General features: G+C 56.6%; 3 protein-coding genes across 5 annotated transcripts in view; 2 read left to right on the top strand and 1 right to left on the bottom strand.

The window, feature by feature from the left end:
- The window catches only part of PACS1 (phosphofurin acidic cluster sorting protein 1), a 548,517-nt gene that overhangs the window by 118,236 nt on the left and 404,161 nt on the right, over positions 1-26,120 (top strand). The gene's annotated exons all lie outside the window — the stretch shown is intronic.
- Positions 4,156-11,039, bottom strand: YIF1A (Yip1 interacting factor homolog A, membrane trafficking protein). Of its 2 annotated transcripts, XM_032804189.2 has the most exons (8): positions 10,837-11,039; positions 9,568-9,785; positions 8,769-8,873; positions 8,308-8,386; positions 7,858-7,915; positions 7,273-7,428; positions 6,501-6,594; positions 4,156-5,925 (listed from the first exon to the last, which is right to left on the bottom strand). In XM_032804189.2, the coding sequence occupies exons 1-8, from the start codon at positions 10,865-10,867 to the stop codon at positions 5,770-5,772; spliced, it is 897 nt and encodes a 298-aa protein (XP_032660080.1). In that variant the 5' UTR covers positions 10,868-11,039; the 3' UTR covers positions 4,156-5,769. The 2 variants fall into 2 exon arrangements, with proteins under 2 accessions (XP_032660080.1, XP_032660079.1); XM_032804188.2 differs by lacking the exon at positions 10,837-11,039 and having other exon boundaries at positions 9,568-9,846.
- Positions 21,619-25,202, top strand: TMEM151A (transmembrane protein 151A). The gene is made up of 2 exons (XM_032804176.2): positions 21,619-21,726; positions 23,235-25,202. Exons 1-2 carry the CDS (start codon positions 21,667-21,669, stop codon positions 24,549-24,551), a joined length of 1,377 nt encoding a protein of 458 aa, XP_032660067.1. The 5' UTR covers positions 21,619-21,666; the 3' UTR covers positions 24,552-25,202.

The following is a 26,120-nucleotide window of genomic DNA, read 5'->3' on the forward strand; positions in this document are numbered from 1 at the left end:
TGCTTTGCACTGCAACAGCCCAGAGGCCTTCCAGCAGTACCAGTACTGTGGTTCAAACCTAAGGGCCTGTTTCGTAGCTTCTCCCCCCCCCCCCCGCTCCAATATGTTGTTAGTGAGGTGGCAGCATGTAGCAATAGGAACTGTACTCCCTCCACCCCAATTTGTCGGGCACTGCGGCTGCGTTTCACAGCACTCAGCAACTGACAGAGAGGGAAAATAAGGGATGTCCCTTGTAATAAGAGATGCTGGCAGCCCTGCTCGAGTCCTCTGCCACAGGCTCCCAAAGCCTGCCAGGATGGAGGGGGGCCTTCACCCAGGGCTGGGCACTGCTGTTGGAGGGTACGCAGCCCTTGAGCACCAGTGGCACACACGCACTGTCCGTCCCTTCATGCAGTCCAAATCCCTGCCCCCTCCACAGGCTTCACCCCCCCCAAACTAGCCTCATACATAGCCTACATGACACTCCCCCACCAAATCCCCCCTCCAGCCACCTGCCAGCAGTCACTCAGCGTGCTTGTTGGCTGGCTGTCAGGCCTGCCTGAACCAAAGGGCCAGTCCCAGGGCTGCTTCTGTGCGGGCGGCCGGGGGGGGGGGGGGGGGGGGGGGGCGGTGGATCATAGTCACAGTGTAGGCAGGGAGCTCAGCCCCTATGGGACTAGCCAGCCCAGGGACAGCCGCACTCTTGGACCCTAGGGCAGGGACTCCTGGGTTCGTTCTCCAACCAGTGGGAAGGGGCTAGAGCCAGGGCAAAGGTGGGGCGGGGGAGGACCCCATGAGGCTTACAGGGCTCTGGCACTCCACTGGGAGAGGAGTGCAGTTTATGGCGGTGCTGTTAGCCAGGATTCCTAGGTCCGAGCCACTTTGCTGATATGTTTCCCCTCTGTAATGAGATCAGTAAAATTCTCTCCTGGGGCAGTAGTAGGACTGCAAAGCTCTTTGAAGCGCTAGAGAATAATCAGCAGCTGCTGTTTTCTGGCCCATTTAGCTAACATTTTTCATCAGAGAAATTCCTGTCTTAGCTCAAATTTGTCACTATGCTGCCAGGGAGAGAATGTGAGCGAGAACGAGAACCCTGCACTGGCAAAGAACCACTTCCCCCAGGCTTTGAGCTGCTGGGAATGGGCCCATCACAGCCCTGTAGCTAGGGATCCCTCGCCCGGCAGTGAGCTGCAGCTGCCTCTGGCGTGGGGCACCGCAGCTGTTTATACAAGGATTCCCTCTCCTGGCAGTGAGCTGCAGCTGCCTCTGGGGTGGCATGCTAGGGCTGTTTATAGAGTTCTCCCCCCCACCCCGCCTGGCACCTAGACGTGACCCAGCAGCATTTTGGGGTTGTGGGGGGAAATGCAACAGTAGGAGCCCAGCCCCTCCCCGCCCGCCCCAGGCTGGGAGCTGTTGTTACATAACAGCCAGTGCTCACTACCCTCCCTACTTGCTCCAGCACATTAGCCATGAGCTGCAGTAGTGATGGATTTAATCTGCTTAGGTGAGTTACCACCTGACCCTCCCTGCCCCCCGCCCCAGCTGGCCCCATCTCCAGCCAGGACCCCAGCTGCCTGACCTGGGACTGCTGTCAGCACCCCCCCCCCGCCCCTCCCCCCCAATCTCCTGCAATGCCTGTGAATTTGTCCTCGATTCGCTCCATTTCCTCATTAAACAAAGCAGGATAGTTAATGTGTGTGCACCTACGCTGGGCGGGGCTGTGTGTGTGTGTGTGCGCGCATGAGCGCGGGCAGCGGTGGGTTACAGCTGGGTGTCAGGACTGCTGGGTTTTTGGCCTCGCTGTGGGAGGGGCCATGGAGTTAGTGGGAAGAGCTGGGAGTCAGGACAGTGGGATTCCAGCCCTAGCTCAAGGGGGGGGAGGGGGTTCACAGCTCTTTCACCCCCCCCATCCCCATCCCCACATCCCAACCCAAGATCTCTGCTGAATTAGAAGAGCCAGCAACCTCCAGAGCTGTCAGAAGCAGAGAGGGAGGCAGGTGGGGGAGTTGGTAGGAGGTTGGAGAGCAGGGCTGGCAGAGGGGCAGGAAACAGTGCAGAGGTCAGGGGTAGAGCATATTTGTCTTTCTTGCCCCCAGCCATCCATGCTGACTGAGGTGCTGGATTCATGATGAGTGGGAGGGGGCCCAGTGGGAGAGCCAGGTGCCTCCCCACACCCCCTGAGGTCAGCATTGCAGCATGAATTGCTGAGGGGGCGGGGGGAGTGGTTGCAAGGTGGTACTAAGCACTTAACTAACAGAACCTGAAACACAACGGGAAGCCCAAGGCTGGGCTAGCAGGGGGCTGTGGGTCAGGATTGAGAAGCACCAGCAGAGCTGGGATGGGAACCTACAGCTGCTCTAGGCCATATGGGGGGGGTCCCTGGTTCATAACTGGGCATAGGTGCTGTAACTGGGGTGCTGCTCCACCCACCCCTGGTCTTAAAGTGGTTTCCATCATATCCAGGGTTTACAGTTTGGTTCAGTGGCTCTCAGCCCCCCCCCCGTACATATGCTTCCAGGGCCAGCTTTAGGCCGATTCAACCAATTCCCCTGAATGGGGGCCCTGCGCCCAAGCCAGTGTGCTGTACTTGGGAGGCCTGGCTTCCCCAGGGGGCAGAGCCCCACTGCTGGAGCCCTGGGGTAGGGCTGTGGGGGCTATTGAAAAAGTCCAGGGCCCCCATCACTTCTACGGCCCCAGCCCTTTAAATAGCTGCTGGAGCCCTGCCACTTCCCCAGGGCTCCTGCGGCTATTTAAAGGGCCAGGGTGGTAGAAGCAGGGGAGCCCTGGGCCCTTTAAATAGCCCCCAGAGCCCTGGGATAGCGGTTCAATTTTAAAAATTCCTCCTGGGAAAATATGGATGTATGGTAACCTTATTGGTACAAAAAATACATACTGTGGCACATCCCTTAAATCAGAACTTTTTATAGGGTACTGGTTGCTAAGAAATTAAAGGCTTTTTTTTTTTTTTTTAATCATCCCTGCCAGGGCCCCGCCAAAAACGTGCAAATTGGGCCCCGTACGTCCTAAAGCCGGCCCTGCATGGTTCCAGCACCCCTATAACTGAGGGCATCTGCTGAGGAAAGTTTGTCGGGCTTTAATAGCATCTGCTTCCCTGCGCAAAGGGCCCTGTGTGTTCACACTGACACCAGGTGGCAAGAGGCAGAATGACAATGTCAGCAGCATTGAAGGCAGGATAAGCCAGAGCTCCTGGTCTGTTCCCCTCCTCACTCTAGCATCCCTGTGTGACAACATGCCTGGGCTACAGTGGAGATGAGGGTTAAAGTGCAAATACAACAGCAAATACAACTTCTCCGACTCCACCTGGGGGCTTGCACTCTGCCTCTGATTGGCTGCTCACCCCACCTGCTGTGGTATAAGTGGCCAATCAGAGCTGCGGCAGAGCTCTTCCCCCAGGAGGGAGGGAGGTGTATGTATGTGTGTGTATGGAAGAGGGGTTAGCGTTAATAGGGGGAGAAAGGAGGGGCAGTTTGATGGGGCAGGCACTTTAATAGCTGTGGAAAATGACAGATGAAATCCTTCCTCCCCCTACTCCTTTTTCTGACTACTTTATGTGCTATTAGGAGCAGGGCCTGCACTTGTCCCCCACATGGGTTCAAAGCTCCCTGCAGCCAAACACTCAACCTGTAAAGATACCAGACCCTAATGAACCTCCCACCTCCGTTACTCCAAGGCACAATAATGGAATGACTGACACAACAAAACTGAATCAATAAAGAAGTGTGGTATAATTAAAGCCAATCAGCATAGGCTTATGGAAAATAGAGCCTGTCAAATTAACTTGGTATTTTTTTTGTGAGAGTCAGAGATGAGTGATGATGTTGAACACACACTTCTGTAAGAAATTTTCCATGATACTCCAGGATATCTTAAGAAACCAGATCAATACTAAATCACCACAGCACACGTTATTAACTGGATTAAAAACTGGCTTACTGAGCCATCTCACATTTTACTTGTAAACAGAGAATCATCACTGGGTGCATATGTTTCTACTTGGGTCCCACACTGCTTGGTCCTATCCTGTTTATTATTTTTAACAATGACATGGAAGAAAACAAAATAATTGCTGATAAAGTTTGCAGATGACACAAAGATGGGAGTAGTGACTAATGAAGAGGACAGGTCACTGATACAGAATGAGCTGGTAAACTGTGCGCAAACACCCAATATGTGATTTAATATGGCAAAATGTAAAGTTACACATACAGGAACAAAGAATGTAGGTTACACTTACAGGATGGGGGACTCTAGCCTGGGAGGCAGTGACCCTGAAAGGGGCTTGGGGGTCATCATACATAATCAGCTGAATGTGAGCTCCCAACGTGAATCTGTGGCCAAAAGGGCTAATGCAATCTTGGGATGTATAAATAGGGGAAGCTTGAGCAGAAGGGAGGCTCTGTTACTTCCATAGGTGGCACTGGTGCACCTGCTGCTGGAATCCTGCATCCAGTTCTGGTGGCCGCAATGCAAGAGGGAAGCTGATAAATTGGAGGGCTCAGAGAAGAGTCACGAGGATGATTAAAGGCTTAGAGAACATATCTCATAGTGAGAGACTCCAGGGCCTGATCTATTTAGCTTAACAAAGAGAAAGCTAAGGGATTACTTGGTCGCACTCTAGAAGTGCCTACTGGGGAACAGCACTTGGATCACAGCGGGCTCATCCATCTAGCAGACAAAGGTCTAACACGATCAAATGGCTGGAAGTTGAAGTTAGACAATGTCGGACTGAAAATAAGGCACATGTTTTTAACAATTTAATAATTAACTATAGAACAACTTCCTAAGGATTGTGGTAGATTCTCTGTCAATTGCAATTTTTAAATCAAAACTGGATTTGTTCCAAAATATCTGCTCTAGTTCAAACAGGAATTAATTCAGGGCAGTCCCAAGGCCAGTGTCATACATGAGGTCAGACTAGATTATCCCAACAATCCCTGGTGTACTCAGCCCTGCTCAGAACAGCAGGCTGGTCTAGATCTCTCTGCTGGCCCTACGCATCTCTGATTCTGAGATATATAATCTATGGTTCTATGACTGGGACAGAAATTGCAGAGTGGCATCAAGTTGGGATTGAGGGGCACTGTACTAGTGCTGTATGTAGGGGGTGGTCCACAATGCCTGCAAGGGTAGAATGCTCCCCTGCTGAGACCCTACCCTGCTACATAGCCCGCCTAGTACCATGCCTGGGCACTAGGGCCAAGGCTACAAGGGCAAAGTGCCCCCTATTGGGCCACTGCCCCACTCCCTGCTGCACCATGGCCCAGCACTGACACACGGACTGCTGGTTAGTCAGGACTCTTTATTCCCTCTCCCCAAGTGTTGGATTTTGATGGAGTTCTCCGGGAAAACACTGATATGCTGGAAACACTCTTTTTTGGGGTACTTTCCATCCCAGGGGACTGGGAGACCAGATACCTACCAGCAGAAAGGAGGCGGGGGATAGGGCCCTGCACCCAACATGATGTGGCTAGGGAAGTCCCAGAGTGCAGGTTAGTGTTATCATCCCTCCTTCAAAGTGAGGGTGAAACTGAGGCATAGGCAGGAGAAGGGATATGCCTCAGGTAACCCAGCCAGCTGGGGATAGAACCCAGGAGTCCTGGCTGCCAGCCCCCACATCGGGGTCTGAGATGTCCATGCTTCAGGTTGCGTATGGTCCCCAGCAGCTGTGCATTGGAGGATGTGTGTCCTGGGTGCCTCAATGTCTGGGGGCATCCCAGGAGACCATGTGTCTGGGATGGACTGTCTCCCAGGGTGCCACGCTGCCCCATCTCAGCGGACCAGGTGGAAGGTGAGCCAGTAAACGATGAGTGGCTGGCAGGCAGCAGCCCCCAGGGTGACGTAAGTCTGACCACGCCCACCGCCTCTGGGATGCCCCATCCCATCTGGCACCAGGGACGGGTGCAGCTTCATTCGCAGGGACCGTGCCTGGGGAAAGACAGTATTATATATAGGGGGGAGCCTGGCCCGGTAACCCACCTGCCCTGTCTCTCCCTGCCACCATCTCACCTGTGGGGAGACAGCATTAGACATACGGAATGAACTGGTAATTACCCATCCCCACTCCTCTCCTCATGCAGCCCCACGCCCAGGCTCCCACCTCTGCACTGCCCCCATAGAGTGAGTTGAACATTGTAGCTACTGTAGCTGAGGGAGCCATTACCAAATCCCATGATGCCGCATGTTCAAAGGCTACTGCCCCCCGCCGCCCTGCAGCTGGGACTGGCAGATACCACCATGTGGGGACAAGGCACTGGAGACTACCCCATGGGATGGCCTCAAACGGCCCAGGGGCAACATGGCCTCGCTCACTTCTGAGGCTCTTCCCCATCTCCACTCCCAAGCACCTCCAACCTGTGGGTTACAGCTGCTGTAGAGAAGCAACCCCCATTCCTGGGTGCCTGGCGCCAGGGATTCATGGGGGCTCTATGTGTCTATATAGGGGCTGTCCCTAGAGATTACTGTACAAGGCTGTAGGTGTCCATATTGGGCCTTACACTCACCAAGAAGTACATGAGGGCACAGGACGTCCAGGCTAGGGCCACATAGTACCCATCACTGCCAAAGAGCAGCCCCCCCAGCACAGCCAGGATCATCCTGGAGGAGACAGAAATTAGGGGAGGGCAGGACCAAGCAGTGAGAGGGGGCTCCTCACTTCTCCCCGCCCTGCACAGATGCACCAGCCTCCCTCCTCCAGCATCATGCCATCCAGCCTGCTCCCTCATCCTGGTGGGACCCCTCAGACTCACCCTCGGTATCACCCCACCCAGTCCCCCTGTCCTAGCTGGACACCTCAGACCCACTCTCAGCTTCACTCCATCCAGCCATCCCAACCCTGGCAGAACCCTCAGCCCCACCCCAGCATCACCCAGTCCAGCCCCCCATTCCAGCAGGACCCCAAGGCCCACCCCACTAGTGCATCAGGGGAGATACAGTCTGTGCAAGGTGGAGCACACAGTGGAGAATGGGGGCTTGAGGCTCCTGGACTATAACTCCCATGATGCCGTACAGCAGCTTTTCCCAAAAATTTTTTGAGCAAAACTGAAATATTATCAGAACTTAAATTTTCGCCAAAAAAACGGAAATTTTCCCATTAAAAATGTAGACAACAATAATTAATTTTTTGTTTTCATTAAATTATTTTCATTTTAGCCTAGTTCATTGTAACCCCTGCCCCACATTTGTAGCCTCGAACCCCACTCCCCAGCAGCTGCCTGGCACTGCTGCCCACCCAGCTGGCTTGTGGCAGCAGGGCTGTCCTGCATGCAGACTCACCCCACGTATTTGTACCCACTGTAAGCGAGCAGGTCGAAGGGCGTGAGGTCGCTCTGCACTGTCACTAGGTACAGACTCAGGAGCAGGGCGAGGACTTCGATAATGACCCACACAAAGGCAGTGCTGGCACACATGCCCAGCACCTCCGGGGAGAACCTGCCAGAGAACCATGACAGCAAATCAGCCTTCACTTCTGCCGCTGGGGTGGGGTGCAGATGCTATTTATACAGGGATCCCTTGCCTGGCATTGAGATACAGATCCTCTGGGGTCACACAGCAAAACTACACCCGAGTTTGAGAGAGAAAGTAGGGGAGAATCCTGCAACTGACAGAAACTGTAGCAGGGATTTAGAGACAGGTAGAGAGTCAGCCAATCTAGAACTTGGCTAGGACACCTGGGTTCACGCTTCAGCTTTTGAGGAAAACACGAGGGGGATCCTCCACACCTGGGAATCACTGGAAAATAGGACCCACCACGCTAAGGCATTGGGGCCAGCACTGCCTGAGAGGGGAGAGAGCCTCTGACAAAGCCTGTGGGGGAAAGTGGGCTCAGAGTTTTGGTGGCTCCAGGGAAGCAGGACTCACCTTTGCTGCAGGCCCAGGGCTATGCCGGCCAACAGGATATAGGTGATAAAGGCCATGCCTGAAATAGACACACAGATGAAAAGTGAGCTAGAGCTTCCACTGAGGTGGAGGGGGAGACGCAACCCACAGGCAGGACAGGAAATGTGAGGGGAGGGGATCAGCCTTCCAGGGGACAGTGCTAGCGTTGTCCATCTGCCTAACCGGCCGGACAGTCTGTCCATTGACCCTCCCACCTCCAGTTCATCCCCATTCACGCTCCCCCACATCCACACCACACCCTCTCTCTCTCTGATACCTACCAACTGCTCTCTCTTTTACTAGATACAGACAGAAACAGGGGGTCTCTTAGACCCTAGCTACCAGTCCTAGGAGAAGGGTCATCAGGCCTGACTAATCTGGGCTAGGAGGAGAGGCCCCTCCCCCCATCACTATTTGCTTGACCATACTCACTGGGGATGTACAGGTCCGGTGCATTGATGTCCTGCCGGGGCGTCAGGGGTGTGTCCCTGCTATACCGAACCTCCCAGTTCTAAAGAGAAGGGAGAGTGATTGGATATTGCCTCTAAGCCTTGCAGATTCTTATCCATTAAACAGGGGAAACTGAGGCACAGACCTCATCATCATCATACAATTGAACCAATGGCAGAACCCGGACTAGAACGCAAGAGTCCTGGTTCCCGGGCAAACCCCCTCCCCTCCCACCCAGTATCCTACTAAACCACAATCTCCTCCCAGAATTGCAAATAGAACTCACAAATCCTTGCTCTCAACCCAAGTTCCTATATCCCACTTGATCCCATTCCCTTCCCAGAGCTGGGGAGAGAACTCAGAAATCATGACTCTCAACCCCACGGCCACCTTTGAAACCCCATAACTTGGGGATCAGGATGTGTGGCAAGGGCATCCCATACCTGGTGTGCATACGGGAAGAGCAGCAGCGCCAGCTTTTTGGTCACATAGGCAGTGTCCACGGCAAAAAAATATTTGAGTCTGTTCACTGACATGAACCTGTGGATCTGTGCAGGGAGAGAGATGGGTTATGACACCGGAAAGGGGACTTGAGAGTTACTGTGCCAGGGAAGAGCTGGGGGTTGTGCTATGGGGTATAATGGGGGACTAATCATACTGGGTGGACAGGGGGTGTTATCACACCAGGCTGCACCAGGGGATTACTGCACTGGGCAAAATGGGATGTGTGTGACAGGGGCTTACTGCGCTTGGGGCGTCCTGGCAGGACAAAGCCTATCACTAGTCAATTAGTGACACCTCCTCATTCTCCTGTGGGGGCCGAATCCAATTTATAGAGAAGAAACTGAGGCAAAGAGATAGGAAGGGAACCCCAGAGTCCTGGCTCCCAGCCCATCCCTGCTCTAATCCACTAGATCCTACTCCCCTACCACAGCCAGGTATAGAACCCAGGACTTCTGGCCCCCATGGTCCACTCCCCTCCCAGAGCTGGGAAAAGAATCCAGGCAAGACCCCCCACTTTAACAAGCAGACTGTCCTCCCTTTTGTGAAAGGGTCACAGAGACTCAGTTCCCTCTGCCCTACAGAGGGAGCACTGCCAGAGTAGGGGAGGACTCTCCCCACCATGGGGGCGCAGGGTATGCAGACTACAGGGGCTGCAGAGCATTCAGCATCCCCAATCTGCCCAGCCCCCACATTCTAGCCCTGAGCAGTGCAGGGGTCTGGGTCCTGTCCCTCCCATACCTCCTTGTGGACAATGTCCTTGCTCTGGCTGGCGATGGAGGAGCCATAGGCCACGGCCATGTTAGCCATTGGGTCAGCCAGGAGGGTGTTGAAACCCATGTCGATTCCTGAGGAAGGGGTGCCTTGTGCATGTGGGAAACCAGCACTGGTGTCATCAAAGAGCTGGTGGGGGTCCGGGGCAGGAGGGACCAGGGGGCCCCGGCCTCGATGCTTGGAGCCTGCAATACATATAAAACCAACGTTGATCAAATGTGCAGACAACATGCAGATTGGTAAACAGTGACTGGGACAGGCCTGTCATACAAAGCGAGCTGAATCGATTGGGGAGCAGGGCCCATTCAGACACACTATATTTTAATACAGCCAAACGTGGCCACCTATCTAAGAAAAAGGGGGTCAGGCCATGCTGAAAGAGCTGGGACTGTCTCCTGGAGAGCAGTGACTCTGGACAGGATCCAAAGGTCAAAGCAGACAAGCAACTGACCATGAGCTCCCCCTGCCACGTTGTGGCAATAAGGACTAAGGTGACCCTTGGAGTCACCCAATCTGTGCCCGGAGTAGGTGTACGTAGGAGCATACAGCACTGGGTAGATAAACCCTGACTGCAACAGGGCATCTGGTTCTGGGGCCGCAGGCTGAAAACCTGAAGAGGGTGCAGGAAGGAGCCGTCAAAGTGACTTGGGGGCTGAAGAGTAAGTAAGGTCTCTCCTCCAAGAGCTCCAGCTGTTCAGCTTATCAAAGAGCCCATCAAGACTTATTCCTGGTGTCCAAGTATCTTCGTGGGGAGCGGAGAATGGGACGCAGCTGGGAAACAGGGCCACGCTGCTCTTGTCTTCCTGACTTGGCGGGGTGGGGGGCAATGTTACTGTGTCACCGCAACTCCCGCCACATCACAGCAGGCCTGGCCCTTGGCATCGCCCCTCCCCACAAGGGCCTGGCCCTGGGGTCCCCCCCCCAGCTCATGCAGGGGGGCCGAGCCCCGTTACACCAGGCGCCGCCCCCAAACCACACTGGGGCGCCCTGCCCCCAAGAGCTGCCAGCCGATCCCGGCACTGGAGACACCCCGAGCCAGCGGGGGGGCCTCGTCCGAGTCCCCGCTGGGGTCCGGCCCCCACGGCTGCTCACGGGAGCCAGGAGCCGCGGGAACCCGACGCCCAGAGCCTGGGGGCGGCCGGAGGCAGCAGCGCCTGAGCGCGGAGACCTGGGGCGAACGGGCGCCTCAGCCCCCGGCCCCGCCTCAGGAGAGCGGGAGCCCCCCCCCGCACTCACCTTGCCCCCCGTAGCCCTGGTGATAGGCCATGGCGCGCTCAGCGCGGGGCTTTGTGGGTATGAACAACAATGAGCTGCGAGCCCCCGGGCGCCTTCACGAGGCCTTCGTTCGCTGCGGGCGCCCCGGACCTGCCCCTGAGACCCGGCAGCGGCCACGTCCCCGGCCACACGCTCCCCAGTTCCGATTGGCCGCCGGCCCACGTGGATTGGCCAAACGCTCATGCTGATTGGTTCAGGACATATCAATCCAGAACCCGTTGTTCCAATGAGAAGTCAGAGGGCAGGATGTGTGGCACCAGGAGGTGGCGCATGCGTATTTACTGCAGCTGAAGCTCTCAATGCCAGGAGTGTGGGGCGGGGGCGAGGGCGAGCAGGCGAGGGAGTAGCTCAGCCAGTGCTCTTCATACTAGATCAGTTGTTCCCAAACTTTAAGAATCTGTGAACCCCTTTCACTAAAATGTCAAGTTTCCCAAACCCGCTCCTAAAAAGACAAGGTTACCTACCCTGTAACTGTTGTTCTTCGAGATGTGTTGCTCATATCCATTCCATTTAGGTGTGTGCGCGCCGCGTGCACAGCCGACGGAGAAACTTTTTACCCTAGCAACACTCGGCGGGTCGGCTGGGCGCCCCCTGGAGTGGCGCCACCACGGCGCCGCATAAATAGCCCAGCCGACCCGGCCACCCTTCAGTTCCTTCTTGCCGGCTACTCCGACAGTGGGGAAGAAGGGTGGGTTTGGAATGGATATGAGCAACACATCTCGAAGAACAACAGTTACAGGGTAAGTAACCTTGTCTTCTTCTTCGAGTGGTTGCTCATATGCATTCCATTTAGGTGAATCCCAAGCCTTACCTAGGCGGAGGGGTCGGAGTGAGACGCGGCAGTCTGGTAGCGCCGCCCCAAAGGCCGTTGCATCGTCCAGCAGATGCTGACAACGACATAAGTGACGAGGCAAAAGTTGGGACGACTGACCAGGTCGCAGCACGGAAATCTCCTGCGATGGCAGTTGTGCCAAGTGGGCTGCCGAGGAAGCTGGGCCCCGTGTGGAATGCGCGTTAGGTGACGAGGGGAACCTGAGCTTGCTGTACACGTGCGAATCAGGCCCTCGACCCAGGAGGATCCTTTCTGGCGGAGACTGGCAGACTTTCATTCGCTCTGTCAATGCGACAAAGAGCTGCCGGGGACTCGGAAGGGCGGTCTTTCCACCATAGAAGCCAGTGCTCTGCGCACATCCAAAGGTGTTAGCTGCGCTCTCTCAGAAAGCAATGCGGTTCGGGAAGAACGGGAAGAAAAGGACGTCCTGTCAGCGTAGGAAGGCAGACACTGCACACATAGGAGAGAATGCAGAACGAAGGCCGCAGTTGCACTTTGTCCTTTATGAAAGATGGTGTACGGGGGAGTCGACAGTGAGGCTCATGATTTCCGGAGACCGACGCGTGAGGTGAATTGCCACCAAGAAAGATCGTCTTCCACGATTAGGTAGAGAGGAGGAGCGGCAAGTTGCCAGTAGGTCGAAGTGGCGGCAAACATTAAGTCTGTTCAAGACCAGTTGAGGTTCCCAGGAGGGGGACTGGGTTGACGACTGGGTGGTCTAATGCGGCTCCAGACGCTCTCCAAAGCAAGAGACTGGCGGTATGAGAAACACGCTCGGCTAAGCCATTCGTCTACCCGGGGATGGAGGTGGTATTGCTGCAGGGCACCTAAGAGAGGAAGTCGCCAGGCCTCCTGCATTCATAGCTTGTCTGGTCAGTCATAGGAGGGGTCGGAATTTGACGCCTGTAATGGAAAACCGTGGATGCACACCAGACCGTAGAGCCGACCATCCCACCTTGCAACATACGTTCTGGGGTTGCGTTTTTCTGCTGTGGAGGGGAATGCGACTGCACCGTGACTGGTGAGAGCGTAATTCTCCTCGCTTCAGCCTGTGGAAGCCACGCTTGAGGTGGAGGATCGCAGATCCGGATGACGGAGTCTCCCGGTGGTCCTGGTGATGAGGTCCGGGACACTGTAGTGTAGGGGAACTGTGGCAGGGCTCCTTGACAGGTGTCCAGAAGGGTCGGTCGGTACGGAAGGCTGGTCAGCGACGGCTGGCACGCCTGTGTGACTCAATTACGATGAGTGCGCCTTGTCTCTGGACAGACGCTTGAGCCGAGACCCGTGTGTACACGAGGAAAGGGCGGGGAAGCATAAGAGAGGCGGATGGCTTCCAAGCAGGAGGAAAGGCATCCGTTATCGACCGCGGGGGGGCCTGAATGGAGAGCAATTCCTGCACTTCCTTGTTCGAGTGGGTAGAGCTGGAGGTATATGCGAAGAGGTCTATGCTGGGGAAACCCCCACTATGGAAAATGGAAGTAAGATGAACGTCCGAATCTGAGTGACACTTCGTGGCGAGGGAAGGACCTGCTCAGCCGATCCGCCAGGTGTTTCCGGACTCGGGGAGGCATAATCTAATCTATCTCGCGAGGGCCCTTTACAGAAGTCCCATAGTTAGAAGGCTTCTTGACACAGGGGAGACGAGCGATCTTCTCTCTTATATGGGCCGTTGTAGTTGTCTAAGACCGACACACCCTGCACGAGAATGACTTGACTGGAACCTGTGCTGACAGGCGAGACGGACGGCCCGTAGCTCCTGTGTATATATAATCGTCGTCAGACCAACGCCCTCATCCTTAGGTGTCCCCAGCACGAGGATGATGCAATCCGTCGTATAGGGTTAGAGTGGTCTGTGATGAAAGGGCATCCTGCACAACCTGAACGGGTCCAAGCCACAGGTGATGGAGCGGAGAGGACTAACTCGTGCCATGGAGTCCTGCTGCATCGGACGGAAAGACCGAGTGAAGCCATCGTCTGAAAGGTCGCATTGAGAGCCTGGGCATATTTTTGACATGGGTTGCAAGCGGCCATATGCCCAGCAGCAAGGCGAGTGCGAGCTGAGGCTCGACGAGCTGCTCTGCAAGACCGTTCAACGTGAAGGTGAGCGCTAGGAAGCGCGCGCTTGAGGCACGTAGGCTCTGGCAAGGGCGGACGGTCCAGTGTCGCCTCTATTATGAAGTCCAGTCTACTTGCTGCTCGGATTGAGAGTGGGACTTCTCCGCATTGAGGAGGATCCCAAGCGGAAAAAGAGGTCCTTGGTTTACCGGACGTGCTGACGGACTTGGGCGTGCTGGTCGCCTTGATTGAGCAGACGATCCAGGATATGGAGACATGCATCTGGCTGTTCATGCGCAAGCGTGCGCGCGACGACGGACATGGCATTCGTTGAAAGACCTCGGGGCAGCGCAGGCCAAGGGCGAGCGACCAGCAAACTGAAAGTGGTGCTGTGCTGACCGTGAACCGAAGGTACTTCCTACTGTGGCGGGAAAATGGCTATGTGGCAAGTACGCCGTCCTTATTCGAGGCGGCGTACCAGTTCCCATGATCCAAGGGATATCCATGGTCTCACTGATAATGGTTCCCAGGTGAGGGAGCCATGTGGACTCAACTTGCGTAGCCCACTTGTTTGAGTCCCGCAGATCTAGAATTTGGTCGGATCCTCCCTTGGATTTTGGGATGAGAAAAATACGGAGTAATAACGCCTTCCCCCTTTCGGGCAGGCGGAACTTCCTTCTACGGGCTTCCTGCAGTAGGAGAGAGTTTCGTAAACCTCGTGCCAGAGGATATGCTCGTGGAGGGGTCCCTGAACGAGAAGACGCGGTGACAGGGGGCGAAATGCGTGGATGAAGCAAACGGAGGTGGTATCCGTGCTCCACTCTACTTGCACAGCACCACTTTTGATCGGAAGTAGATATGCGACCACGCCGGAAGGCAGTGGAAGGCAAGGCTTGGATAGAAGGAGCGGACAAAAGGATCCTTGAAGAGATCTGGTACGCCGTCCCCGGGCGTTACCTTCAAAAGCTGCTTTTGGACCCTTTAAGACTGTGGCTTATGGCTGGGCTATTTATGCGGCGCCGTGGTGGCGCCACTCCAGGGGGCGCCCAGCCGACCCGCCGAGTGTTGCTAGGGTAAAAAGTTTCTCCGACGGCTGTGCACGCGGCGCGCACACACCTAAATGGAATGCATATGAGCAACCACTCGAAGAAGAAATGAATATTTCTTGGGATTTTCTCGTTTGCCTGAGTATGAATTATAAAAGCAGTGATTTTGGAAATATAAAATTTGTTTTTATGACATGCTTATTACACACTATTTATGAAGTGTCCCTAGCCTGTTTGCGAGAAGCTGGGAATGAGCGAAAGGGGATTGATCACTTGATGATTACGTGTTCTGGTCATTGCCTCTGGGATACCTGGCACTGACCACTATTGGAAGACAGGATACTGGGCTAGATGGCCCCTTGGTCTGACCCAGCAGGGCCATTGTTATGTTCTTACTTATCATTACAGTATTTTTATTACATTATGAAAATGGCAACACTCTTCCAATATCTCACTTTTTAGCTTGTATCACTTTGAATAAGCCTGTTATAAGACAAGGCTCCTATGTTTCATCAAGGAGTATCAGCTGTGACACAGCATGGAGGTATTTAAGAAGCCAACTCAAAGAGTTCCTCCTACATAAGCCTCCAGGTCTTGAGCGGTCCAGACAAACAACACATGTTACAACAAAGCTTAAACTTGTTTGTCGCAATAATTTTAAAAACAATACTAGCTGCCTATTTAATTTTAAAAACAGCAAAAAATACCCACTTCCCTTTTGTTATAAGGAGTCTTGAAGTTTAAATCTCCTCAGTGTGATAGATAAGCTTGCTTTGATCCTCTTAGCTCTTGGAAGTCCAGGGGCTCCAGGCTGCTGGCCCTGTGCTGCCCAGAGTCCCTAGGGACAGCTCTGTCCGCCATTAGAGAATTTTTTCCCAAGAACCCCCTGTAACATTCTGTGAACCCCAAGGGGTTCTCGAACCCCAGTTTGGGAACCACTGTACTAGATCCATGCTTTGTACAGAGGTTAGTGGCTACTGATAACCAGTGCCCCCAGCACTGCACATACAGTCAGGGCCAGCGCTTGCATTTAGGCGGCTTAGGCAATCGCCTAGGGCGCCAGCATTATTAGGGGGCGGCATTTTGCCGGAGGGGGCGGCAGGTGGCTCCGGTGGAGCTGCCGCAGTGGTGCCTGTGGATGGTCTGCTGGTCCGCGTCTCTGGTGGAGCTGCCGCAGTCGTGTCTGCGGACAGTCGGCTGCTCGTGCGGCTGCGGTGGACCTCCTGCAGGCACGACTGTGGCAGCTCCACTGGAGCTGCGGGAGCAGCCGACCATCCACAGGCAGGACTGCGGAGCCGGGGGACCAGCGCACGGGGCAGTGAAATGGCCGTGCGCCTAGGGCGCTCAAATCCCTAGTGCCAGTCCTGCATACAGTCATAGATGCCAAGGCCAGAAGGGACCATTGTGGTCATCTAGTCTGCCCTCCTGCATGTGACAGGCCACAGGACTGCCATCAATTAATTCTTGTTAGAACTACAGGAGCTCTTTGAGCAAAAAACCATCTATTCTTGATTTAAAAGTTGTCTGATGAAGAATCCACCATGAGCCTTGAAAAGTTGCTCCAATGATTAATTACCCTTGCTGGTTAAAAATTACACCTTCTTTCCAGTCTGGCTCTGTGTAGGTTCAGTTTCCAGCCACTGGATGTTATCTCTCTGTCTGCTGGATTGAAAAGTTTGTTGTTAAATTTCCGTTCCCCATGTAGATACATATAGACTGTGATCAAGCCATCTCTTAACCTGCTCTTTGTTAAGGCAAGCAGATTCAGCTTCTGAAGTCTCATATAAGGCACATTTTTCAATTCTTTAATCATTCCTGGGGCTCTTCCCTGACCCCTCTCCAATTTATCAACATGATCCTTCTTGAATTGTGAACACCACAACTGGACACAGGATTCCAGCAGTGGTCGCACCTCTGCCACATACAGAGTAACAGAACCTCTCCTCTACCTGAGATTCCCTTGTTTGTGCATCAAAAGATTGCATTACACTGGGAGCTTATGTTCAGCTGCTTATCCACTATGACCACCAAGGCTACCTCCTCCTGCACCCCAGACTGCTATACATCCCACAGCTCTGTCAAGTGTAGCTGCACAGCCAGGAAAATATCAGGCATATGAATGCACACCTCCCCTGCACAATACCTTGGGGAAGGTGCACTCAGCTACTGGCCAGTAGCAATTGGTGTGAGGATCCTGATGTAATTGTGGGGTCCCAGCCAGGAGAATTGGAACAATAAATACACAGAGAAGCGGAGGAAGCTGAGGCAGCCACCAATGGAGTTTTTGCTGGCCACAGATGTGGGGGATGGGGAGAGTTCATACCTGAATAATAATCTAGCAATTTTTTTAAAAACAGAGCCTGCAGGAAGTAGTCAAATGCCATGGATCCCTGGGAGACTAAGCCCATTGGGCACCATCTGCACCCCAAAGTACCCCCACACACACACTTTGGGCCACTGACTCCAATTGCAGGTGGAGTTGTTCGCTACTGGGAGCAGATTCTCAGTGGGTGAAAGTCATCCCAACACTGGTGACTTCAGTGGACCCTGGTCAATTTCCACTTGCTGAGAGTCTGACCCAGAGGGGTCTATTTAAAGTGCCATTTCCTGGAGTCCCAAGATTATAGGGTTTTGAGTAAAGTGACTTGCTTAACTCACCGTCCCTTTTGGACCAGCTGAACCTTCGCCTAATAGCATGCATGGCTCCACAAGGCCTGGCTGGAGAGCCCTGACCCCAGTGCAGGCTGGGGGCTGCATCCAGGATTGCAGGGACTCATGAGTGCTGGTGAAAATCAGCTGAGCAGGAGCTTCCAGTGCCATGCTGTTGCTATGAGGGTGAACAGGGCTGGCTTTAGGAAGTGCGGGGCCCAATTTGAACATTTTCAGCGGGGCCCCAGCAGGGATAACTAAAAAAAAACAAACGTAAAAAAAAGCCTTTCATTTCTTAGCAACCAGTTCCCTATAAAAAGTTCTGATTTAAGGGCTGTGCCACAGTATGTATTTTTTGTACCAATAGGGTTACCATACGTCTGTATTTTCCTCCCAGATGGCAATTTAAGAACCAAAACGCCTGACATGTCCGGAAAAATACGGATGTATGTTAACCCTACCTAAAGTTCTTTTTTAAAAAGATGGGCCTGAACTAGAAATGAGCTCTGTTTTACATGTGTGGGTCCCCGCCACTCCCTGGGGGTGTGCTAGGGTGACCAGATGTCCTGATTTTATAGGGACAGTCTCAATTTTTGGGTCTTTTTCTTATATAGGATCCTATTACCCCTCACCCCCGTCCCAATTTTTCAAACTTGCTGTCTGGTCACCCTAGAGTGTGCACATGTGTGGGTCCCAGCTGGTCCCTGCCCCCCTCATTGAAGCAGGTGTGCATGGTTACTGCCTTGGGAACTGCAGGGCACCAGTGGACATGGGGCTGGCTGGAGGCTGGGCAGGGGCTGACTGCAGGCAGGGCAAGGGGTGCAGGGCTGGCTGGACACAGGAGGGTGTAGGGTGGGCTGGCTGGCTTCAGGCAGGGCCACAGGGGGGGTGCGGTATGGGTTGGGAGGGCTAGAGACAAAGGAGTGCAGGACTGGCTGGCTTCAGGCAGGGGGTGTGGCAGGGGTTGGCTGGCTTCAGGCAGGGGGTGTGGCAGGGGCTGGCTAGAAATGAGCTGGCTGCAGGCATGGGGTCTGGGGCTGACTGGAGACAGGGCAGTGGGTGCGGAGCTGGCTGCAGACAGGCTGGTGTGGGGCTGGCTGGAGACAGGGGCTGGCTGCGGACAGGGCAGGGGGTGCAGGGCTGGCTGCAGGCAGGGGCTGGTGCGGGCAGGGCAGTGGGTGCGGGGCTGGCTGGAGATGGGCTGGCTGAGGGCAGGAGGTGCAGGACTGGCTGCAGACAGAAGCTGCTGCAGGGGGTGCGGGGCTGGCTGCGGGCAGGGGGTGCAGGTACAGGGGGTACAGCCCCCTCCTCCTCCCTCCCCCACCAGGATAGCAGCAGCAGCTCAGGAGCTATTTAAAGGGCCCGGGGCTGCCCTGTTTCTACCGCCCCGACCTTTAAATAGCCGTGGGAGCCCTGGGGAAGCAGTGGGGCTCTGGTGGCTATTTAAAGGGCTGGGGCGGTAGAAGCAAAGGGAGACTGAGACTTTTTAAATAGTTCCCAGAGCCCCACCCCAGGGCTCCAGCAATGGGGCTCTGGTGGCAATTTAAAGGGCCTGGGAGCGCCAGGCCCTTTAAATTGCCCGCTGGGGAAGCCGGCTCACCCTGGTTCAGCACACTGGCTCTTGCCAGTACGCCATACTGGGGCTTGGGCGCGGGGCCCTCTTAGGGGCAGGGCCTGACTCAGGGGAATTGGTTGAATTGGCCTAAAGCAGGCCCTGAGGGTGAACATGATCCTGGCATGTCTGAGGGACATGGAGCAGGAGCTGGGAGGTGAAATCCCCTCTGCACACAGCATTGGTGAGACCGAGACAGGATCTTGCACCCACATCCAGTTACCACTCTGCCATAGGCTGGTGACAAATCAAGGGGAGCCTCAGAGAAGACGCACAAGAAGTATCCAAGGCCTGAAGGACCTGCCTTGCAAGGAGAGGCTGATGGAGCTGCATTTAGTTTATCCCAGAGAAGGTCCCAAAGGGGCTCAATCCTGGCCTTTCAGAGATTTCTTGGAGCTGGGAGCTCATTAATGTCACAGACAAAAGCTGAGCAAGAGCCAAAAGCTGGGAGCCAATGCCCGACACATTTAGCCTGGAACTGAGGGACGCGTGTTCAAAAGGGAGAGGGGACTCACCCTTGGCACAACTGCCCCAGGGCTAGGGGAAGGGGGTTCTCCATCAAGTGGGATCTTTCAATCCAAACTGGGTGTCTCTCTAACAGCTCAACTCCAGCTTAGCCAGCAACTCTGGGTGGGGTGCAGGGAGTGTGGGTGGAAGTACCCAGCTTGAGTGATACAGGAGTCAGAATGGAGGATCAGAACAGGGCCTTGTGGTCTTTGAATCTCCCATCCATAAATCATGTGGCAGGGAGTTCTGCAACTCACCCACTGACTCTCATGCCAGTCTCCACGGAATCTAGTTCTTTGCTCATTGCACAAGGAAGTCTTGCATGCTGCACACGTTCTCTGAGATAGGGGCTCCCTTGCGTTGGCACTGCCCCCTTGTCCTGGATCCATGGGAGCTGTAGGGAGAGATGGAGAGGAGGTCTGGGGGGGAGGGGGGGGAGGACAATGGAGCCAATCTCACTTCTCTTACCTGATCAATGGAGTCCATGGGCAGTCAGGACCAGCCATTCTGCCAGGAGCATAGCGGGGACTGAATTCCTATGGACATTTGGGGGCAGGGGGGAGTCTGTCCCTTAGGACTAAGGCACTTCCTCCAAATGTGAGTCCCAGCAGCGTGGAGATGACAGCCTCACTAGCTAGTGAGGATGGAAGTGGTGGTGGATGTTCTGGGGGAGCCCCCTAAACGTTAGGGACCATCTCTAAAATGGGGGATGGGGGTGGGGAAAGAGGCACAGATGGACTTTGGCAATGCTGAGCTAAGACACCTTGCACTCCTAAGGGCACTTGAGGACAAGGGGAGTGGGGATTGTAGGCACTGAGGGATGGTGCCAGGGGGTGCAGGATGGTAGGAGTAGGAGGCATAGGTTGGGGTGGGGGTTGCAGGATGGCACTTGGGCTTGGGGCAGAGGGAGAATTAGGAGCATGATGTGTGGGTTGCACTGTGCAGGTGAGGAGTGAGGTTCAGGGGGCACATGCAGACAGGCTATGCAGGTAGCACTGGGGCACAGGGGGTGCAGTGCAGGGACAGGAGGTGTGGGTCACACAGGGCGGTGAGGAGTGAGGTTCAGGGGGCAGATGCAGGTAGGATGTGCAGGTGGCACAGGGCACAGGGGGTGCAGTGCAGGGACAGGAGGTCTGGGTCACACGGGGGGGTGAGGAGTGAGGTTCAGGGGGCACATGCAGGTAGGATGTGCAAGTAGCACTGGGGCATAGGGGGTGCAGTGCAGGGACAGGAGGTGTGGGTCACACAGGGGGGTGAGGAGTTGGGGTTCAGGGGGCACATGCAGGTAGGATGTGCAAGTAGCACTGGGGCATAGCGGGTGCAGTGCAGGGACAGGAGGTCTGGGTCACACTGGGAGGGGTGAGGAGTTGGGGTTCAGAGGGAACATGCAAGTAGGATGAGTAGGTAGCACTGGGGCATACGGGGTGCAGTGCAGGGACAGGAGGGGGTTAGGGGCTGGGACAGGATGCCACTGGGGTTGCAGGGGCCCTGGGGTGGGGGATGAAGGTGGGGCAGAAGGAGAGAGGGGATCACAGGAGCGGGGATGTCAGGAGGCATAAGGGCACCCAGGGCACAGGTGACTGTGTGTGTGTGTAGGGAGCACACGGGCTCTGGGACACAGCGATGCAGTATAGGGTGGGTGGCACCAGGGGATGGGGCAGATGGAGGAAGGGCGCAAAGGGGGGCAGGAATGGGAGGGGTGGGGGCACAGGAGACGCGTGGGGTGCTGGGGACAGCAGGGCCCTGGGTTGAGTGGCAGGGGAGGTGGGGGCACTGGAGCGGCTCTGCGATGGGTGGAAGAGGTGGGGCGCCTGGGCGCCCAGGAGTAGGAGTGCGGCACCTGGGGCGAGGCTGTAGCCGGGGCGCAGCGCTGGGCAGGGGGCGCTGGGCACCGGGGCAGGAGGGAGGCGGCCCCGGCGCCGCGGGCAGGGCCCCGCCGGGGGAGGCGGAGCAGGCGCACGGAGCAATCGGAGCGGGACACAGAAGCTGCACCAGGCAGGGAGGCGGCTCGGCGCTTGGGCCGCGGGGCGCTGGGTCTGACCCCGCCATGGTGCCCGCGATCCCGGCTGCCGCAGCCCCCAGCGACAGCCATGCTCGGCGAGGGGGCGCTGCCCGGCCCGCCCCCCGCGGGGGACCCGCACCGGGAGGAGGTAAGGTTGGGCCCGATCCTGGACCCCCCGTGCGCAAGGGGGGGGGTGCTCCGCCCGAGGGGCTGGTTTGGGGGGGGCGCTGCTCTCCCCTGTCGCGTTTGCCGCCCCCCCCCGACAGTCGGGCAGGGCGTTTGTGTGAGTTGGGGGGTGCGGGGGCATAGGCAGTGTTGGGGGATGGGAGGTGCGGGCCGGGGGTATGGGGAGACAGGCGGGGTTGTGGGGTAAGGGGCGGTTGATGTAGGGGTCACGGCGATTCCCCCGCTCCGCCCCCCACGGCATTTCGGTAACTGTCGTTACAATGTGGAGAGACGATACACCGGAATCACCGGCGCTGGATCGGGACTGGGGGGCCCCGTTGGCCCGGGGGGGCGGTTTGCCGTCGCGGCGGGGCGGATTGGGTGCCGGGCTCTGCATTGCAGCAGAGCGGCTGGGGCTGGGTGTGTGTGTGGGAGGGACCGTGAGGGGCTCGATCGGGACAAAGGCCGGGGTGTGGGGGGCTTGCTGGGGCTGGAATCCCCCAGGGTGCGGGGGGAGCGCTTGTTTTCTCCGTGCCCCTCCCCCGCAGTGCTGCAGGGAACACGCCTGGGGGTGGGGCCGAGGGGTCTCGCAGAGGCAGGAGAAGGTGTGCGGGGCAGTGCTGCGTTGGCTGGTTCTGCGCAGTTCCGATCCCTCCCCCCCCCATCACATCCGTGGGGCCACCCCTGGGAGGTTGTGGGGTCCAGTGGCAGGAATAGGGGCGGTGGTGTTGGCAGCCTCCTGGGTTCTGTTCTCAACTCCAGGAGAGGCCTGGGGTCTAAAGCAGGAGGTGGTAGGAACCAGGACTCCTGGGTTCTGTCCTTGGGTCTGGGAGGCAAGTGGGGTCTAGACAGTTGGAGGTGAGCAGGGGTCCAGGACTCCTGGGCTCTAGTCCTAGGTCAGGGTGGGATCTAATGGGCCAAAGCAGTGGGGGGGCAGGGAGCCAGGACTCAGGGTTCTCTACCCAGCTGTGGGACAGGAGACGGGGGGGGGGGGGGCAAGGTCTGGTGGTTAATTTGTCCCTGAGCCTTCCCATCCCCCAGTGAGCTCATTGGTGCTGATGCAGCTGCATCCAGGAGTCCATTTGTTTTTGGCGCTTTGCCTGGTGCCCACGAGACACTGTTGAGGCGGAAGGAGGGTGAGGGCAGATTAGGTGGTGGCTGAAGGCACAGCTGGGACTTGTGCCAGAGGGGCCATCCGCTTTCCAGGCACTAGCCTGCTCACGTGCGTTCTGATTGGTTACTGCTGCCAGGCCTAGACCAGCCGTTTGATAGCTGGAGTTTGGAAGGCAGGGTATGGGACATGGGACCTTTCCTCTCCAGGGGGCAGCAGCTCTGATCTGCCTCAGGGGGGACTGGCAGGCTTGGGAGGAAAGGAAATGGGACCTTTCCCCTTTGTGGGGCATTGGCTGTGATCCAGCCTCGGGGCAAGGGGACAGGGAAAGGGACACAGAGTGTTTCCCCATTAACTGTGTTTCTCTCTCCCTGGAGCAGCAGCGCCCCCTCAAGCAGTCTCTGAGCAGCTCCCTGTGGCAAGAGTCACACTGGCGGTGCCTACTGCTCACCTTGCTGATGTATGGTTGCTTTGGTGCCGTGGCCTGGTGCCACCTCTCCACCGTCACTCGCCTGGCCTTTGATGGGGCATCCCGGGGAACCTCTACTGTCTATCACGCCAGCCCCTGCTCAGACGGCTATCTCTACATCCCGCTGGCCTTCCTGACCATGCTCTACCTGCTCTACCTGGTAGAGTGCTGGCATTGCTTTGCCCAGGCCCGGCGCCAGCCCCGGGCCAGCACTGCCAGCGTGCACCAGCTGGTGCAGCACATGCAGCAGGCAGCGCCTTGCGTGTGGTGGAAGGCAGTGAGCTACCACTACATCCGTCGGACGCGCCAGGTGACCCGCTATCGCAATGGCGATGCCTACACCACCACGCAAGTGTACCATGAGCGGGTCAACACCCACGTGGCTGAGAGCCACTTTGACTACACGGCCCATGGCGTGCGTGATGTCTCCAAGGAGCTGCTGGGCCTGGCTGAGCATCCGGCCACGCGCCTGCGCTTCACCAAGTGCTTCAGCTTTGCCAGCGCTCAGGCTGAGGCTGCCTACCTGGCGCAGCGGGCACGCTTCTTCAGCCAGAACGAGGGGCTGGATGACTACCTGGAGGCACGAGAGGGTATGCGGCTGCAGGATGTCAACTTCCAGGAGCAGCTGATGGTCTTCCCTGAGCCGGGGCACCCTCCCTGGTTTGCCCGGCGCTGGGCCTTCTGGGCAGCCTCGCTGGCGCTTCTGTCCTGGCCGCTCCGGGTGCTAGCTGGTTATCGCACAGCCAATGTGCACTACCACGTGGAGAAGCTCTTTGGTACTGAGGATGGGCCCGGCTCTCTGGAGCCCTCTGGCTATGGGAGCCCCATCCCACGTGTGGCCACGGTGGACATGACAGAGCTGGAGTGGCACATCTGCTCCAACCGCCAGCTGGTGCCCAGCTACTCAGAGGCGGTGCTGATGGATGCTGTCATGGCAGGCCATGCCTACCTGCGGGGCTGGCAGCGCTGCCGTCGTACACTGAGCAGCAACTCGCTCCCCTCTTGCAGCACCCGGGCCCTCTACGCCCGCCTGCCCTTCAGCCGCAGCCGCTTTTCGCTGGGCCGGAGCATCTTTCGCAGCCTGAGCGGGGGCAGGGCAGAGAGGCAGCCCCTGGGGAATCCACCCTGCTACCACGACGCCCTCTACTTTCCGGTGATCATCATGCGCAGTGGGGAGACCTGCCCCCCACAGGGCACCCTGGGCACAGCGGCTGTGACGCCTCTCTGAACTCAGAGCATGGCCAGGAGCGTGGATGGATGCCCAGAGACAGGAAAAAAAACAACTAAGCTACCCCCAGGGAACAACTGAACCCCCTGCCCCTGCCCCGGGGACCCCAGTGCTTGTGGCACACAGGCCCTGGCTGAGTTAGAACAAAGGAAGCCACTTCACAACAAAACCAGTGTGTGATCTCAGCTCCCCAGCTATAGATCCAGTCACCCACTGAGGGCTACGAGGTCCGGGCTGGATTCTGATCTCAGCTCCTGTGGGTGGAATTGGATTCCAGAGGTTAGACTGAGCCCAGGACTGGGATGGGGACATTGACAGACTTGGTGGAGCCTAGGGCAGGGGACAGCCTTCCCCAGGTGTGCCAGATGTGCAGGAGGGGTGGGGCTTCCCTTGGAGGTGACTGGGGCTGCCCTAAAGCCCTGATAGTTGGAGGACATTGATACTGTGGGTTCGGTGCCTCACCCCCTCCCTCCCCAAGGCTGGGACCTCCATGACAGAGTGCAGCTGGGGAATAATTTAATTTCCTCTCAAACCTCCCCTCAAAGTATCTATTCTGCCCTGGCACCCCTCTCTCCCTGAGGCTGTGCCAAGGGGCTGGAGGTTAAATGGTGCATGCCCGGGCAGGCCTGGCTGGAGTGAGTGTAACAGTGAATAAAGTGACACAAACCCACAGCAGAGTCTGGGTGTGTGGCTGTGCTGCCTGCTTCTGGAGGGGATGAGCCAGGCCATCTGTCTGTCCCCACTGCTGCCTCCTGTTGGAGAGGATGAGCCTGGCTCTGTGTATGGGTGTGGTGGTGGCGGGTTCACTGCTGGAGAAGCTAAGTCCAGACAAGGGTGTGGTGGGTCTTGCTCTGGTCATGGCATGAGCTGTGCTCTGTGTGCCCGCAGGTATCCCCCCGCTGCATCTCAGCACCGGGTGAGGGAGTCCTGTGCGAACAGTCCCCATGCCCCACCCCAGAGGTAGCTGGCCCTTAGCACTGCCCAGGACCCTCAGAGACTCTATTGCAGACCCTACTGGGACAGGGCCCTTTAAGAGTGCATGGCCACTCATTAGCCACTCTGGCAGGAGCAGATGGGCTCAGCTGCACAAGTGCTGGAGCCATGAGCTGATCCACTCTGGGGCATGGAACGAGCAGTACGGGGCAGCCAGGGAAATGGAGCCAGCAGATACGGCAGTCCTGCTGATGCCCCTCACTGCCAGCCTGCAGTCCCTGCTATCCCAGCTCTGAGCGTGGCCCTCTGGGCTCAGTCTTTAGGGCCAGCTCTGACTGCGCCCCTGTCCTGCTCTCTACAGCACAGCACCCCCTAGGGTGGGGGTCAGCCCTCCAGGCTTGCGCATTAAGAGTGACAGACACAGCTGCTGATGGAAGCATTAGGGTTTATTGGATGACTGAAGGATGCAGCTGCGTCTTGAGCTTCTGCACTGGCTCCATGGGGCCCAGGGCCTGCTGTCCTGGAGTGCAGGTCAAACAGGGTGCAGGGGTGGTGCAGAACAGGCAGGTTAGAGCCTGTCGTCAAGCCCCAGCTGAGCCCTATCAAGGCCCAAGGCTTCCCCATCCCTGCCCAGAC

This window comes from Chelonoidis abingdonii, chromosome 17, assembly GCF_003597395.2.
Source record: "Chelonoidis abingdonii isolate Lonesome George chromosome 17, CheloAbing_2.0, whole genome shotgun sequence".
NCBI classification, from domain to species: domain Eukaryota; kingdom Metazoa; phylum Chordata; order Testudines; family Testudinidae; genus Chelonoidis; species Chelonoidis abingdonii.